Raw genomic sequence first — 17,374 nt, forward strand, 5'->3', positions numbered from 1 at the left:
GTAAAGCAATATATTTGAATAGTTAAGAGTTAGAAATACTGTTTCTCCTTTTAAAATATCTTTTTCTTCTGTCTACACACTAATTTTTATCTAGTGCCTTTTCCTTTCTCTAAACTTGTTTATTATTCATTTAAATACTTGTTTCTGTTCCTTTCTCTGCCTTTTTCTCTTACATGCTTTTAATGTTTTCTTCTAAAATGTATTTCTGTAGTTGCTCTGTCTCGTGAATCCCTTCCCTCCTTTCCTCCTCCTCTTTGATGTTTCTGCTGTGGTCTTCATCTGTTTCCCAACAGACTTAACTCTTGTAGCATAATAAAGTAGTGGGCCAGTTAGCTCAGGAACAAGTTTTTCCCTCCATTCCTTGTACAGATCCCTGAAGCACAGGCAGATAGAGCTTTAGAGACTGGATGTTTCCATTTGCTGCTGCGTGCAGAGCTAATGGAGCGGAGCAGAGCAGCCCAGAGAAGGACTCTTAACATCAGAAGCCTAGGGTTGCAGTGATGCTGCCCTGCTTCCAGCACCTCTTCAGGCTGATGCTAGGGGTTTCATTAGTATAGCTCACTCTGCTCCTCATCACAAAGCTTCATCCCCTCATGAAACTGCTCTTTAGAGAACATTTAAAAAACCTGTGCTATAAAAAGCCTGATGACTCAATTGGCAGTATGTGTAAGTCAGAAAGGCTGCTCCCAAGGCTGAGCAAGATGAGGCTTCCAAAGGGGGGGATCCCATCTCCTGGAGCTTGCATGGGCTCAGAGAGAGTCATTCAGGGCTTCATCCTTCCTGACAGTATGAGCACTTTGGCTCCAATCCAGGATTATGTTTAATTTCTCAGCAAGTGGATACTCTTAAAATGAAGCCTCTGTTTTCTACTCAGTGTAGGGACTTGAGCAGCCAAAACTGGAAGCAAAGGCATAGGGCTAATGGCCCAAAGTTTCTTGTTTTTAATGTTATTTCAGGACTGCACCATGGAGCAAGGCATTTCCTTCCTGATTTCTCCACTCACAGACCTTCTGACTGTAGCTGGGTGATGAGGATTAAAGCAATTAATGTTTGTACAGCATTTTGAATGTTAAAAGCCCTTACATAACCAAGTGTTACTATTTGGGGGTGTGCTGCAGTGCAGCTGAGCACAGGGTAAGCAGTTGGGATGTTTGGAGGGCACTGCAGCCCAGAAACAAGGGGGCACGGGGCTGGCCACAAAGCCCTCTTGAAGGGAGTCACTGGGTGGGTGAAAATGTTCCTTTAGCTCACTCTGCTGATGCCTTGATTTAGTGAGTCAGCTGATGTGACACCAACATGGAGGTAAAGAGAGTCTCTCTAATGTGGGAGAATGTTCTGTAGAGAGGGTTATACTGTTTCTATACATTGAGTACCACTGAGATGTGATTTTATTTTTTTTTAATGCAATTATAAAAACAAAGTTTGTAGATTAATTCATTTGGCAGTCAAGTAATTCTGTAACCCTGAACTATGGATTATATGACTATTATGAGTTTATAAGGTCGTTATTTATCAAAATGAATTTGCTGTTTCTCATGGAGTTTCTTTTTGCATTTTTTTTTTTTTACTTAGTACTGGAGACAAATGCATATGAGATCAATTTAAAAATAACTTGTGTAACTTTGCACTTCAAGGGCAGCAATAGAAGAAACAAAACAAAGCAAAACCCTCACAGTAAACACCTGATAGGGACACTGCTTTCTGCCAGTGAGCTCTGGAGTCATTGTGGTGGGGTTGCATTAGCTTATAATGTGTGTGGACTAATCATGATTCAAAGGAAGGAGTGATTATGCTGCAGAACTTGTAGTTCATATTGCAGTTTGTACAAAAATGCCTGTGTTTTGTGGCTTTTCTGTGAATATAAAAACTAGTAACTACCTCAACATAGTGAAGAAGGCATCTTACCAAACCTGCTTTCAGCTGGAAAGGAGACCTGGTAGCACAGAGCTTCTATAACTTCCTAAATTTTGCTGTCTTTAAAATTAGTGAAAATCAATGGGGTGATCAAGTCCTTGGAAAAAAATAATCTAGGCTAGGTAGTCTAGTGGCAAGTCTTAAACTAGAATATTGTTATTGGCTCAGTTATTTTGTCTGGAATTTATGTGATAACTTGAGAGACCTCCTGGATGGAGAACATGGAGATGCTCCAGGGTCTGCAGGTTTGCCATGATTTCAGACCAGAGATTCCTGTGAAAGTGATACAATATTTTCAAAATCAATACTACATTAGAAGTAAGTTTCAGTGGGCAACTTCCATGTAGTAGGTAGGGAGGTTGCAGAGAAGGAAAATAATTGGAAAGGAAAATCCCTTGGTTTCATTGCTGTTAATGCTTCAACTTAAGCTGGCAGTCCTGCATCTTCCTCCTGCCATTGGAAAGCTTGCTCTTTAAGAGGGATTTTGTAGCCTTGTGTCCTCACAGAACATTTTCTGGTGAACTGTTCCCAGGGATGAGGTGAAGGCTCCTATGTATGTACCATCTTCTCTTTTTTTACCATTTCTCTGCACAGAGGCTTTGGTTTTGGTTGCTGTCCCTATAGTTGTGACTTCTATTAGACCAGTTTGTTCATTAAATGAAAGATTGCTTCCTTAAACTAGTATAACTTCCAAAATAATTTAGAGGAGCCCATAAAAGTTCTCTTTGGTTTTATTAATCTGCTTTTTGAACATGTTCTGCATTGAATGCTATATCCTTTTTACTTTTATTTTGACAAATGTTGCAATTTGACAAACATGAAAACTGGTCATGGTTATGTTTGAGGAATACAGAGGATTTTTCATTTGATTATCTTCTTTGTGCCTTTAGCTGTAGCCCTCTTGACCTCTGTATTAACTGCACTGTAAATTTTGGCATTTGATAATGTGTTCCTTGAGGCAGGGATCTAGCTTGTCAGGTTTATAAATCAGCAATTGCATGGGTTGCATACTGTAAATAATACTGTGAGAGAAGCTGCATCCAGGGAATTTGGGTAAATATGTCCAGCAGCTCACGTTCACTGTGTCCATGGATTCTTTCTGGACAGAACTTGCTTTGCCCTTCATTAGATTTTTACCAACTTAATTAAGCAATCAGCTACATCATTTCTACGCCTGTCTACGCCTTAGACTCTCTGAGGGTCATGTCAGCCTGTCTCCAGCAGAAGCAGCTCAACAGAAGTGAGCCTAATACCTTCTGCTTTGCCAAAACCAAATAATTTCCCTGCTTCGCTTTTATGAGAAGCTAGAGAGCTGGCAGGGGAAATAGACTGAAACATGCAGTTAGGGATAATGGTTGAATTCTTTCTCTGCTAAGTCTTGTGCATTTGATTTTGTAGTTTTGTTGTAGTTACTGGTGACTTGCAGTAAAAGTCCTAATAGCTTAGCAGGCAGTAATCAGGCTCCAAGTTTATTACCTGTAGAGCTGGTTGCCTCATTGCAGAAAAGCAGTCAGCCTTTCTGTCAGGAGGGCTGGAGAGGCAGGGAATGATCTCAGCTCTCACCTTGTTTTGATGGCTGGTTGCAGTGACAAAAACACCTATGATCCATCTCTGCTTTAATGGTCTCTTGTCTTCATACTTTATTTTGCTAATCTCCTTTTCCCTGCCACTTTCACTTGAATAGGACATATTTCATTTTGAGTCCAGAGCTGCTGTGTGCTGTTCCAGTGCCTGCTGTGCTGTGCCCAAAGGTGCCTGGGAGAGAAGGGGGAGTTGAGCCCTCTTGGGCATCCAAAACTCACCCAGCTGCCTGTTCGCAAAGCACCTTGAGAAACTCAGATGAAAGCAGCTGCTGTTACATTTTATTCTCCCTACTCCCTTGAGGACCTGGTAATTGCATGTTTGTTTTTATTCCCTTCTGATTTATGTTCCCTTTTGTTCCTGTGTTTCTGACAGATCCTCCTGACTGGGTTCCAGATGAAGTCTGCAGCTACTGCACTGCGTGCAAGGCTCCTTTCACAGTCATTCGCAGGAAGCACCACTGCCGGAGCTGTGGCAAGGTAATGACTCAGTCCAACGTCTGAGAAACTATGTGCCAAACAGCAGATTTGTGTGGACCACAGAAGCTCATCTGCACAGCAAAATGCATGAGCCTGGCTGGAGTTTTCAAGTCAACAGTGGTTTTGTATGTCTTGGCTATCAACTGCTCAGCTTGCATTTAGAAAGTGGGGGGAAGGGGTCTGACTTTTATACAGCTGTAAGCATTTGTCTGCTGAAAAAGCAGAACTCCCTGTTGAGATCCTGAAACAAGCACCCCAAATCCAGAGGCACTCTGGACTACTGCTTTAAGCTACTGCAACAGCCTGTGTTGTGAGGGGGTGATGCACAGCTCAGCTGCAGGGATAGCATGTCCTTTTGCTTGCTTTCTAATCCTTGGCAGGAGAACTGCAGTGTGTAGGGCTGCTGCTTTGCAAGTTTGTGGGGGAGGAAGAGTGAGCGAGGGAGGAAAAAGCACTCACGGACCTTGGAAAACCAGAAATCTGCAGTCCCATTTCACTTGCTGCTGTACAAGTTAAAAAGGAAGAGGGTAGAAAAGCTGTTTTTGTTAACTTCATAGTGGACTTGAGCTTTGGTGTTATTCACCAATTTTCCCCATGTCTTTCTTCAAAGCCATGCTTCTTTTCATCTCTGGTGGAGCTGCCTTCCCCTGTGACCTTGGCTCGTGTCAGTGCTTGGGCACCCTCCTCAGGGGCTGGGGGCAGTCAGACTGACTGGCCATCGGGCTATGACTTGCCTGCAGAGGCTTCTCGCTGCCATGCTGAGGAGGGTGGTGTTTCTGATACACAGGAGCCTGGCACGTGTGGTGATCTCTTCCCTCTCTTGAAATCAGTTTTGTGCCATCCAGTTCTTCAGAGGAACTAAAGTGAAATCTCCCTCTTGTTTTTCAGATCTTCTGTTCCCGCTGCTCTTCTCACTCTGCTCCATTACCTCGTTATGGTCAGATGAAGCCTGTCCGTGTTTGCACTCACTGTTACATGTTCCATGTCACTCCTTTCTATAGTGACAAAGCTGGCATCTGACTTATTAAACTACTGGTATGTCTTCTGGAGTCTTACACGGACTGATATATTTGACCCAAGCCAAGAATTAACTTGCAAGAGGCACCCTGTGAGGGCACGTAGGCTTTGACATCCATTATTATAAATTTTGTACAGACAGTTTTTATTGCATTTTACTAAGCTGCTAAAGGGAAGGATGAAGTGTCTGTAGTCCTAAGGCTACAGTCCAGTCTTCCATAAATTTATAACATGAACGTTACGATGCCATATGCAGAACAAATGCACTGTGTGGAAGGAAATAGGGCTCAAAGAATTGAACAAGCATTGCTGCTTAACTCGCACGCTAGGAGCAGGTTAACTAGTCCATCCCAGTAAATCAGTCCCAAAGCTCAGACACTTCTGTGCTCACTAGAATACCAGCATGGCTGTGGATGTCAGCGCTCTCCCTCCTGCTGTGGTTCAACTTTCCCAGTACTAGATCTTTGCTACCTTGGATTAATTAAAGCAAAACTCTTTCCAATCCTTATTCAATATTTACAAAAGCAAAATTTTCTGTGCATCACATAGGAAGTAATGAGGGTCCTGAAGCAGTATATTTCTGTTCCTTTCATTTACCAAGAAGAGCAATAACTCCAAATTGTCTTTTAAAAACTAAGTTTTAAAACTTCCAATTCCATATTTTTGAGTTTTGGAAGTATTTATACTCTACATCATTTACGCTAAATTCTGTTAATAAAAGTATAATGCAGAGCTTTCTTTTCTATATCAGCATTTAAAACCTAACAAACTTCAGAGGAAATGGTTACCAAATGAAAGAATTAATACTAAAATACATACTTTTGAAAGAGTTAGCAGCAAAATTCAGTAAATGTGACAAATTATTTCTCCCATACTGAGTTTGAAAATGGTTTTTAAAAGGCAAATACCTAATGATATATATATTCAAGAGGTCCTACAGAATGGTCAACACATTGTTGTCCACATTTGGCAGAGTAACTGTGTAAAGTACTGCATACCATTACTTCACTCATGCTAACAACTCAGAAGACATTTGTATTTATTTGAAACACCAGGGATTAATTTTATCTTCACTTGGGGAGGAAAGAAATAAGACTCACATGGATTCATGCTATGATCTTGCACAAACTCTCTGCAGTAAGAGCTCACTGAGCACTGAGGTTTCAAAGGCATTTGGACGTGCTTTGAGTTAGCCACATGAAAAGCAGGAGGGTGTGTGCTGTGGTTACAGGGGAAAGGAGATCAAGAGCTCTTTGCTGTATCCCCTTTCCTGACTCGGAGTGTTACACTCTGTGTTTCAAAGGGATAAATACAAAAAAGGATGAGGAAGTTGTTTGCGGTATCTTACTCAAGAAAGGTTGTCACTCAGAATGCTAAAGCAAAACTGGCCAGTGTTGGGGGGGGTTTATTAAATTTATTTTGGAGGTGACATCCCATTTAAATGGTTTAATACTCAGTGTTAATGAGCCGTGTAAGGGTACAGCAGTTGGGCACTGCTGTCGTTTTGAATCGGGTGAAACAGCTTCACTTTGTTTATGTGTAATTCACAAGCCTTATGATGCTGTTTATAGACAATGTCAGCTATGATGTGTTATCCTCACCTTATTTATATTATTATTTCCATTTAGTTCTTCAGTTGGGGTGTCAGCATTCACCAGAGTTTGGAAAGGCACGGGATTGGGTGACTGGTAGGAGATGGATAATGTGGTGCAAGCAATGATACTTATTCAGGCTTAAATCTCAGGCTTCACATTGCAATGATTATTGCAGTTTTATTTTTAGAAGAAAAAAAAACCCAACAAATTAAATGCTTCTTTTATAGGATAAAAAAAAAATACAACAAACTTCAATTGTGAAATAAATATGCACAAAAAGTTGCTTCTGTGAAAAAAAAAAACAAAACACAAAAAACAAAACCAACGTATTTAATGGACTGAATATTTATTCAAGCTTGTTTTTATTTTGTAAATGCTGTAATTCAGAATCATTTCCATAAATATGATATTTAAAGATCTCAGACACTATAGTTTCTTATGTAAATACAGACTCCTATTTCTCTTACTGAAAAGCACAATGACTATATCAATATTAATATACATTTGCCTCAAGGAAGACTTTCATCTTGTAATCTCTTCAGATAATTAAAGTGTCAGGACTTTCTACTTCCATGTGCTGGATTGCTCATTCATTTCGTGTTCTGTTGACATGGAGTGACAGCTGCCATCCTCTCAAACAAACTGGCCTTACATCTTTCTCACTTTGCAAATTACATGAAAGAAATCAGTTTAAATTTGAAAAGGGAAGTTGTCCGTGCAGTAGTAAATGAAAGCTGGAGGACTGTTCTGTCACTTAACGCTGCCTTGTGCTATCTCATGCCACTAGCTGCAAATCTCCCTTCCCAAAATATCTCATGTCAATGGCCACTTCACACGAGGCTTATTTGATCTGCCTGTGTCAAATCCAAATAACCTTTTCTGCAGGGGATACAAATCTGCAATGAAAATAGTGCTCCTTGGATCTACCTGCACAATTACTCATATGAAGCATAAGTGCCCCATGTTGGTTTTTTTCTGCTTCTTTTATGAAATGTAACTGTGGTAGGTTTTATGAGAATTTATTTTATTTTCCAGAGGACTTAATGTATGACTGGGATGCCATTTCACTGAAGGAAAACTGTTACAGCTCTGTGACATCAGGATCATTGTTTCAATGGTGCAGCAACAGAAAAAAATTATGGAAAGTCTGCGCACGAGTTTAAAATTGCATTTGAGTTAGCATACATAATATTTATGGGCAAGTAGAAAATGAGCAGTAGACATATATCCTAGAGAGACTTTCAAAATGAAATTTACATTGCTTAAGGGTTTTGAGAGAAAAAGGGGATCTCTCTTCTCCAAACCACGAGGTGTTCCACAGCAATTTTCCTGTTGGGGGGACCACAATGGGAGCGATACAGGAGAATAAGGTAAGAGCAACATTGCCAAAGGGGACAGCAATTCACCTGGTGTTGGACTTCCCTGTGTGGCAGGTTCCCTCTGAATCAAAGCTGTTTACAGAAAAAAAATATATATAAAAATTACAGTAAACTCTGAAGAGATCCTTTCTAGTGCTCTTCCTGTTCCTGCCAAGTTTGTGAAGAGAGGTGGTATATCAGGGATCCATCTGCAGTGAAAGGAACTTCAATTAAATAGCCACTCTGCTTTCAGAGAATACTCCTGTCTAAGAAACTCAAAAATACTTAATAGCCACCACACAGCAGCTCAGCTGGAGGGAAGTGATGGGTGAGGAAATTACCTTTGTGTGTTGTCTAGGCTGGGAGGAAGGAGGAGGAGAACTGGGGAGAACATGCATGTGAGGTTGTGTCCATACACAGTGGGGTCAAGTGAACGGTCGACTGTGGAAGTGGTGGAATTAGGAGACCAGAATGTAGGGGAGCTTCAAAACAGCCCCATCACAATCCTGCCTGGGAGCTGGAGGAAACCACCAGTGTTCTCAGTGTCTTGTCCCCAGCTGAACTTGCTGTCAGTTTGTGCAGAGTCAAAGCTGCTGGGTCTGCATCCTCCAATTTCCGTGGCAACCCCTGATAGCATCTCTCCACCCAGTGCCAAGACTGCAGCACAGGTGGGCACAGAGGCTTCTGATTTCTGCTTCATCAGCGGGATTGTGATTGCTCAAACATCATTATTTGTAATGAAGATTTATGCTGCAGAGTCAGATGCTTCCTGTGAACTCCGTTTTCTGACAGTAACATTTTACTTGAATTATGCTTTATTTCTGTTGCTTGTCTGAAAGGATGCCCTTCTTTTGAGGGTTCTTCAGCTATTTTCCACTCCCCTCATTCACTCTTTACCCCAGCCCATCATCCAGCCTTCAGTTTCTGCTGTGTATAAACTAGATGTCTCGTGTAGCCTCCTTGGGTGTCTTCCAGACACTGAAATAATAGAGGCAGTATTAGACAATTCAAGGAGCTTTCAACCCTTTTGCTTCCTGATCTCGCCTTTCAGCTTCCCTGGCACAGGCTCATTTCAAACCCTCATTTGGTGTCTTTGTACCTGCAAGAGCATCCTGCAACACGGGTCCTTCCTGACTGCCTGAGCTGCCATGATTCTTGCAGCAAAGTGTTTAAAATCCTGCAGTGTTCCTTTACGTTGTGGAAGGAAAAGGATGGATCCTAAATACCAGGTTTTAATAGCTGTTAGTAAATTACAGGTGCTGTCAAGACTCATTTTTTCGTTTGGCTCGTTTCTTTGCTCTTAAACCAAAAAATGGCAAAAAAAATAGGCTAGAAGGTTGAAGAAGAAGACTTGTTACAGCAAATCTGGAGGTGTGAAGGTGATGTTTTAATGCAATAATTGGTCTCTTTGAAAACAAGCTGTAACTGCATAAGCTAGGAATGCTGGGGCTCATGCATAAAACAAACTGGGCAATTAGTCTTTCATGAACTCATTTCTTGTTTTCACTAAACATGAAGGTTCTGAAGTGTAAAGTTTTATTCCCCCCCCCATGTTTCACTCAAAGCTATGAAGTTGATTTGTCTTCTGATTAGTTCTTCTCTGCAAACAACCACCAGCCTGTTAGGTCTGTGACTGAGCTTGTCTGCAGAAGAGAAAATTCCTCTGGCTCCAAAGTGATGTATCCAAGAGCAGGGCCTCCCTCCAGGCCTCCTGCTGCTGCCTCAGCCCCTCGGCTGGGTGGGTGCACCCCTGGGCTTGGGGCAGCTGCACAGGGGGCTGTCACTTGTGTCCAGTTGCTGAGTTATGCTGCCATCTGCTCTTCCTCATGAGCGTGAGGTGCCTGACACAGCCTGGGATGCAAGGGATGGCTGTGCCTGCCAACAGCAGTCAGCCAGCCTTCAGCTGTAACTATTTCAGATACTACAGAGATCTGATTTTTGGAAAATAGCTGCATGCCAGGCACTCACTCCACTCAGACAAGCACTAAATGTGTCTTACTCTAGAATGTCATATATGCATATTTCTGCATAGTTCATCCTTACATAGTTCTTCACAGGGCAATAAAATGTTGTTACCACCATCACTTACTTGCTGAGTTAATAGAATAAAACTTCATCAGGGAGGGTGTTTGAGGTGACTGCTTTCTAGGTAAAATTTCAGCAGTCGTGCCTTTAGTTTTTTAGCTGGAATTTGGCTGTGGTACCCATGGGCCTGTTAGTACAGGGGAAGATGCTGAGAAGAGGTCATTCTGAATAGCATTTGTACTGATAACTTCTCTGATGATGTCCTGTAAAACATGCTGAAAATGTCCATAGTTTTGAAAAGATGTGTCTGAAAATTACACTGGCATTGGAGAAAGTCATCCTTCATCCTTTAGGTGCTGGGACAGTGGCTCCACCTTGGGCTGTCCCAGAGAGAGATACTTTGTGGAGCCTCTGAGATCAAATTTTGAAGCAATTGATTGACAATTAATTTTTCTGACCATTTGTGATTGTTGCTTCATTAGCTTTTCTATTTATTATGCAGCAGGCTGGTTTGAGCTTGGTTTGGTTTTTTTTAAAATTAATTTAACTTTCTTTAGCTTCTCTGCAGAAAGCTGGAAATTAATAATTGAAGATATAAACAGGAGAAGAATCACTTCTGCAAGTTCATAAATGTATTTATGTGATCCCTTCATTCAAACACTGGGAGATAGTGCAGAAAAAAAGTGAAGCCCAAATAGTTCAAAAGTCCTGGCTGCTGGTGTCTGAACTGTCTGCTTCTGTCTCAGAGGAGGCTTCTTGTAGGTACTGAAAAGGTAACTTGCACGGCTAGTTTCTGATGGTCTCTTTAGTGGGGAACAAAAGTGAAAGGTTTTAGCTGGTGATTGTAAATAATCTGTATAAGATTACCTTTTTTTTTTTTTTTTTTTTTTAAAGAAGGAACTCTGCGACAGTCCTCATGTTAAGAAGCTCCATTCAAATAAGAAAATGCAACTAATTTGCTCCAAGCATGTTGGAACAGGATATGAAGAGTTGCCACACATGCAGTTTGGTCACCAATTGTATAGCTTCTGATTCCCATGTTATGGGGAGTTTGTTTCAGGACAGGACATGGGCCTTGCTTGGAGAACAAAGTGGGCAAACCTTGCCCAGCTGTACTCCTTGAAAGGTTTTCTCCATCCTGTTTGCTCCTCAAATTCTAACTGCTGCCTTTTCTCTTCTTTCTCTTTAGAGGAATAATACTGGAGTTAGACTCTAAACTCAGGGAAAATATCTCCTCCAGATTTCTTTTCCTTAGGCAGTGTTTGAAACATGGCTGTTTTTTTTACTTCCAGACAGACAACTGTGACCAGTGTCTGCCTCAAAAACCTACATTGTGACAAGCTGAGGGTTTGGATGTGAACTTCTATTTAGTTACTGCTTCTATTCAACTTACACTGGACAAGAACCAAGCAGTTGCTGCAGTAAAAAAAAACAACAAACAAGTCAAGGCTGATGTGAAGTGAGGAGGCTTTAGGTCTTCTTAGGAAAATACTCTTGATTGTGCTTACTAAAAATACCCAAATGGAGAACCAGCCTTGGTCACTGAAAGGCACCAGGGGGACCTGGGACCTGACCGAGCAGCAGGAGCAGCTGCGACCTGGCCCTGCTGCAGGGAGAAGCCCAGGACTGACCAGCTCAAGGGACACAGCCTGAGGGGAATTTTTTCCCATTGTTTTGCTAAAATCAAATTCCAAAAGGAATGTGGTGTGTTGTCTTACCTGCTGCATGGAGGGTATTTTCAAGTAGCTTGGAGAAAAATCCACTCAAGTGCACTGGGCGTGCTGCTCCTATAGCCCCATGTTAACAGAACTAGTCCTTGCCAGGTGGGGGGGGGGGGAGGGCAGAGAGGCTATTGTCTTTTTGCTTGTTGATATTTTTAATTTTATTTTCTGCTTGCTTGCTGCAGTAAGAAAGGGGGCAGAAAGAAAAAAATGTATTGCTCACCTTTTAAAAAATCTCAAATTCCCGTTATGCAACAGATGATCCTCATAGTGTAATCTAATCGCACAGTGCAAATGAATTCCAATCCTTAAATAATATTAGTCTGGTTTTAAACAGAAAACATAATGAATCCCAAATCAAGCAATTATGAAAGTGCTTCCTCTGAGTACAAACAGCGCAGAAGCCGTGGAACATACCAGCTCGGTGTGATCAAGCCCTCTCTGCCTGGCATGCTGCTCCTGGAGGCTTTCCAGTGCCTCCCAAGGTTCCGATGTTGTCACGGCATTCGCTGCCCGAGGAAATCGGTTCTTGCCAAATGGTACCTGTATTGCTGCCCCATGAGCTGATGGGCTGCAGTGCTGGTGGCTTTGTGAGCCTCTGCAGGGTTCCTTCTGTTTGTGACATTTATAAAATGGCTTAAGCACCTGGCAAGAAGAAAGATGTAGCTAAAAAGGGGGATTTGTTGAGCCAGCGAACACTTCTGGTGGGTTCTGCTGTGAGGGAAAAGCTATGGGAGTGACTAAGGGCTTGGAAATCTTCAGGGTTGCAATCTGTTGAATGTATCAAAGAGAAGACTAATTGCAGTTGACTACCCTGTAAATGCCTACACTGGGTGCAAAAATCTGGTAAGCACGGCTCCTCCACCCAGCTGGCAAGTGTCTAATGGGAACCAATGGCCAAAAGTTGAGCCAACTTGAACAAATCCACGTGAGAAAGAGGCTAATTCTCCTGTGGATAGTCAGCTGCTGAAAGAGTGAACTGCTAGTTGTGGTGAACTCTCTACTTATGATCACTAGGATTTTTAACATGTCAGGGGCTTCCTACAGACACAGCGGTGCAGCTGCCTGTACTGAAACTACAGCAGATGTGAACACTCTGTGGCTGCTGTAGGTATGTTATCTCCATCCTACAGAAGAATTTATTAAAAGACCTGGAAACAAAAGATCAGATCATCCTGTCCTGCTATCTCAAACAATCATGAATAATCCCTTCCATAAATCATGTGTACCTCATCATGGAGGTAAGTGCAGTTTCCTTTACTTAATCTTCTCAGTGGACTGAATGTCTTTGAGATGATGAAGTCTCCAGCTCTGATGTTTTAGTGGCTCTTTGGAGCTTAACCTTGGATCTCAGGGTCAGTCCTCTGTTCCTTCTGCATGTCAAGGGACCTTTTGTTCTCTGCCTGTCACCTGGACCCTTATGTAGGGATGTGTCTGGTGGGAAGAAGAGAGCTTGTGGGAAATGCCTATCTGCTCCAAAAGAAGGGTGTTGTGCCATGTAAATTGAGGCCTGTGGTGGCTCTCTGTGCCAGCTAAAAAATGTCAACTCCTGGTCCTCTAAAAGTGATTGGTGTGCCATAGGTTCCCTTCCCCTTTGGCAGGCTGCTGTCATCCTAAAAGGAGCCTCTGGCCTTGTTTGGCTTGTTAAAATTTTCCAGACCTGCTGAACACATCAAGGACACTGGTGGTCAAGGTGGACCTCTTAAGACAATTTGGCTTTCATGTCCGTCACTTCCATCTGGGTCTACAGGAGCAGCTCCATCGCAGCAGGTATTTGCTGACATGAGGGGTGGTTCAGCACATGAGGATGCTGAGTGCTGGCTGGATTGGTGTGGGGTCAGCACCCCTGAAACAGCAGAAGACATCTAAAATCTGCACCCAGGGAGTAGCTGGCGGGGAGAGCCACAGGGGCCAGGCTGGAGGGTGTGGGTCATGGCTGCAGTCTGGAGGATGATGTTTGTGTCTTATGTTAATCTCTCCCCTTGTTAAACACAGCAGAGGCTGCTTGGTTTGTTTTGCTTATATGGTAACAAGGCAGTTAATTGCATTTGGGAATGGCTGGCTCTGCCTGTCTGCTCAGGGAAGCATCTTAGAGGCTTGCCCTGCAGATCCCAGGCTGTGTAAGCACGTCCCAGCCATCTCATGCTTCCTGGGCCACTCAGCTTTCCCAGCTCCCTTCTTGGCTTGCTTCCCTTTTTCCAAACGTTTTAACTCCTCATCTTGCCAGCCTCCATGCTATATGTTGACTAGACCAATTAGCAGCTTGAGAAGTGCCTGTGCTAGCACGGGCTCCTCCTGGGGATGCCAGAGCACCAGAGCTGCTGGCTCCGGGCATGCTGCTGCCAGCAGATTATTGCTGTGGTGTGTGACTCCAACTCTGGCTCCTCGCTGTCCTCAGGTGTTTTGGGTGTGTGGAGGCTCTGCACTGCTCTCGTGGATCTTCATGAGCTCTTCCAAATCTGCCACATGCTAAAACATTTCTCCTCCTTCCCACCTCCACCATGGGATGCCCCCTGTGCCCCCATCCTGCTGGGGCATCCCTGGCTGCTCACATCACGTCCAACAGGCACCAGGCTTTGTCTTTTGTAGCTTCTCTACTGGGGCCCTTGAGTATTTTTAAGGCCTGGCGTCTCAAAGTTGTATTTCAACAAAACAAACATATTTAAAAGGCAGAAAATCTGTTCTAAGTCATCTTGCCAAATCACAGTTTCTCCTCCTCCAGCGGCTCAGTGGCTGGGGGTGAGGAGAAGGCAGTGCTTTCACAAACGACCCTGCTGCCCCAGCACCAGGGCTTGGAAGTGTGGAGTCAATTACACTTCAGACCAAGCACTCAGCTGCATGGAAGCTGGGTGCATTGAGGGGGACACCGAGTCCTTCCCCTCTGTGCCTCACTTGCACGTGTTCGAGCCTCGGCGCGCCAGCGCGAAGCACAACGTTCGGGTCGAGTGCACGTCGTTCAGCCCGGAAAGCTCCCGCACCTCGCACTGCCTGGGAGGTGACCCGTGGCTGCAGGGCTTGGCACAAGCGCCTCGGAGGCCTCTGCTCCCCGCACGGGGCCACCGAAGGAAGCCCCAGCTCAGCCTGGCTTTGCTGCGCTGCTGCTGCTGCTGAGAACTTCACTAGGAGTTTTAATGCTCGCGAACCCGTCGGAGGCGGCGAGATGCAGCGCGAAGCCACAGAGCCCTTTGGGGAAAGGAGCAGCATCCCTGGGCGGGATGAAAATCAGACTGGCAGCTTTTATTTCTAACCCTTTTGGCACAAAACGCGGCCAGCGGCTCGTACCCTCCGCCCAGCCTTTGCCTCAGCCTCGCCCCGCTCCCCGGCTGCCTCACACCGGCCCGGGCCTGTGTGCCCGGAGCGGGAGACGCTGCTTTGTGGCTGCCGAGAGCGGCTGCCGGCGGCCCGAGCGGCTGAGGGCGGGCAGGAGAGCGGGTGGGCAGCAGGTGAGGGCAAGAGAGCGGGCAGGAGAGCGGGCCGGCAGGAGAGCGGGCAGGCAGGACAGCAGGCAGGAGAGAGGGCAGGCAGGAGAACGGGCAGGCAGGACGGCAGGCAGGCAGGAGAGCGGGCAGGCAGGACAGCAGGCAGGAGAGAGGGCAGACAGGAGAACGGGCAGGCAGGACAGCAGGCAGGAGAGCAGGCTGGCAGGAGAGCAGGCAGGCAGGAGAGTGGGCAGGAGTGCGGGCAGGCAGGACGGCGGGCAGGAGTGCGGGCAGGCAGGACGGCAGGCAGAAGAGCAGGCAGGGAGGAGAGCAGGCAGGGAGGAGAGCAGGCAGGCAGGAGGACGGGCAGGAGAGCAGGCAGGCAGGAGGACGGGCAGGCAGCAGCTGAGGGTGGACAGGAGAGTGGGCAGGCAGCAGCAGCGGCAGCCCAGGGCAGGCGGCAGCAGCAGCAGCAGCGGCAGCCCAGGCAGGCAGCATCAGGAGCCGAGGGCAGGAGGGCAAGCGGCAGCAGCGGCAGCCCAGGGCAGGCAGCGGCAGCAGCGGCAGCAGCAGCAGCCCAGGGCAGGCAGCGGCAGCAGCGGCAGCAGCGGCAGCCGCAGCCCAGGGCAGCCGGTCTCGGTGTGACACCGCGCGGCCGCCCGGCGCAGCGGCGGTGCCGGGGCTGCTCTCTCGGGGAGGCGGCCGAGGGTGACGTTTGGGAAATGCTGCAGCTGCCAGCCCGTTACAGCCCAATTAACCTCCTGTCTTAGAGTAAAAAAAACAAACCAAAACAAACAAAAAAAAACAACAACAAAACCGACGAAACGAAGCACCCGCCGACTCCTCTTCTTGTCACGTCAGTCAGGGCGCCGGGAGCGGGTCGGTGTCCCCCGAGCGCGGCAGCAGCGGTGAGGGGCGGGAAGCAGCAGCGAGCCCCGTAAGCAGCCAGGCCTCCAGATCCCCTTGGGATTGCTGCTGGAGAAGAGGGGTGTTTTGGTGTGTGGCCAGTCTCAGGAAAGCCTGGACGTGGAGCTGGGTTTGAGGTGGCTCAGGCTCAGCGCCTGAGGCGACGGCCGGTCCCGGGGCCCGGCTGCGCCCCAAGACAGCAGCACCAGGGGCTGCCTCATCTCCTCGCTGGCTGCATGAGGACGAGGGCCGGATTTCTGTGCTTCACCCTCCTAAAGGTGATGGCCTTGCCGGCCCGGGCTGATGCGGGAGCCTGCTGGAGGCTTCGTGCTGGAAAACCAGACCCTGGGCCGCTGAGAGGCCCCGAGCGGCCGGCCAGCAGCCGCTCCAGCAGCAGCGGGTACGAGGCAGGCCTTGGAAGCGTGTGGGGCAGCGCAGCCTGGGCCACTGCTGCTCCTGCCGACCCGTGAACAGACACCAGTTCTGGCCGTCTCTCAGTTCGGGTCCCTGAGGCTGAAGGTGGAACCTGGAGAACACAGTACAGGTGAGTGTCTGCTGAGCTCTCCTGGCCAGGCCTGCTGTTTAATGTCCTCCCTTGGGGTGGGGGGAAGGCCAAGGGTGTCATCTTGTGCTGCCTTGCCACAAATACTTGGTCTAGGCCGTTTTACTTTCCAGTTCTCTACCTGTTTCTCTTACTGCATTTGTCAGTGGTCTGCATTGTGGCTTTTGTTAGTAGGTTTAGGGAGTAATAGGGCAAGACATTCCTCCTGGAGGGCTTCCCTGGCCTGGCCAGGAACAGTAGCTATGCAGAACTGGCCATCCCTGTGCGTGACACTCGTGACCATCCTTGTGTGGCTTCTGCTGAAACTCGGCGTGATGTTTTACACCCACCCCATGCAAAGATCACCTCATGGCTGGGTGATAGCAGGTGGAACTATAAGGATGGGACTTCCGGGAAGAATGACATTTCAAGGCTTCTCATGCTGCTTGTTTGTTAATTTATGCTGATGAGTATTTACAAAAGTTTCCACACATCCAGCCCAGAACATCCTGCTGTCTCCACTGTGCCATACGGCGCGGTGCTCCAGAAGCGTCTGTGCCACTGGGCACAACACATGGGACCAAGACATTGACCGTGAAAACCTGGTGAGCAGCTGACGTGGCAGAGCAGAGCCAGGCTGCTCCACAGGGCTCCTGCTCCCACACGCTGCTGATTAAATACCTCAGCTCTTCCTTCCCCTCTGCTTGGAAATCTCAATGCTAACTTAAGGCCTCCCTGTGGGTTTGCAAACTTGGAGAATTTTTTTTCTTTCAGAGATGAGTTCTCCTTGCCAAGAAGGTTTTAATAACTCACGATTA

General features: G+C 46.2%; 1 protein-coding gene across 5 annotated transcripts in view; it reads left to right on the forward strand.

Annotated features, from left to right (window-relative positions):
- Nucleotides 1-7,159, forward strand: part of ZFYVE28 (zinc finger FYVE-type containing 28) — a 151,508-nt gene extending 144,349 nt beyond the window's left edge. For all 5 annotated transcript variants that reach the window (XM_051619106.1, XM_051619107.1, XM_051619109.1 and 2 more), the window contains 2 exons: nucleotides 3,871-3,974; nucleotides 4,863-7,159. In XM_051619106.1, coding sequence (XP_051475066.1) covers nucleotides 3,871-3,974; nucleotides 4,863-4,994 — 236 coding nt within the window. In that variant the 3' untranslated portion in view covers nucleotides 4,995-7,159. The remainder of the gene's footprint in view (nucleotides 1-3,870; nucleotides 3,975-4,862) is intronic.
- Nucleotides 7,160-17,374: the final 10,215 nt, after the last annotated feature.

The sequence above is a fragment of the Apus apus genome, chromosome 4, assembly GCF_020740795.1.
Source record: "Apus apus isolate bApuApu2 chromosome 4, bApuApu2.pri.cur, whole genome shotgun sequence".
Lineage (NCBI taxonomy): Eukaryota > Metazoa > Chordata > Aves > Apodiformes > Apodidae > Apus > Apus apus.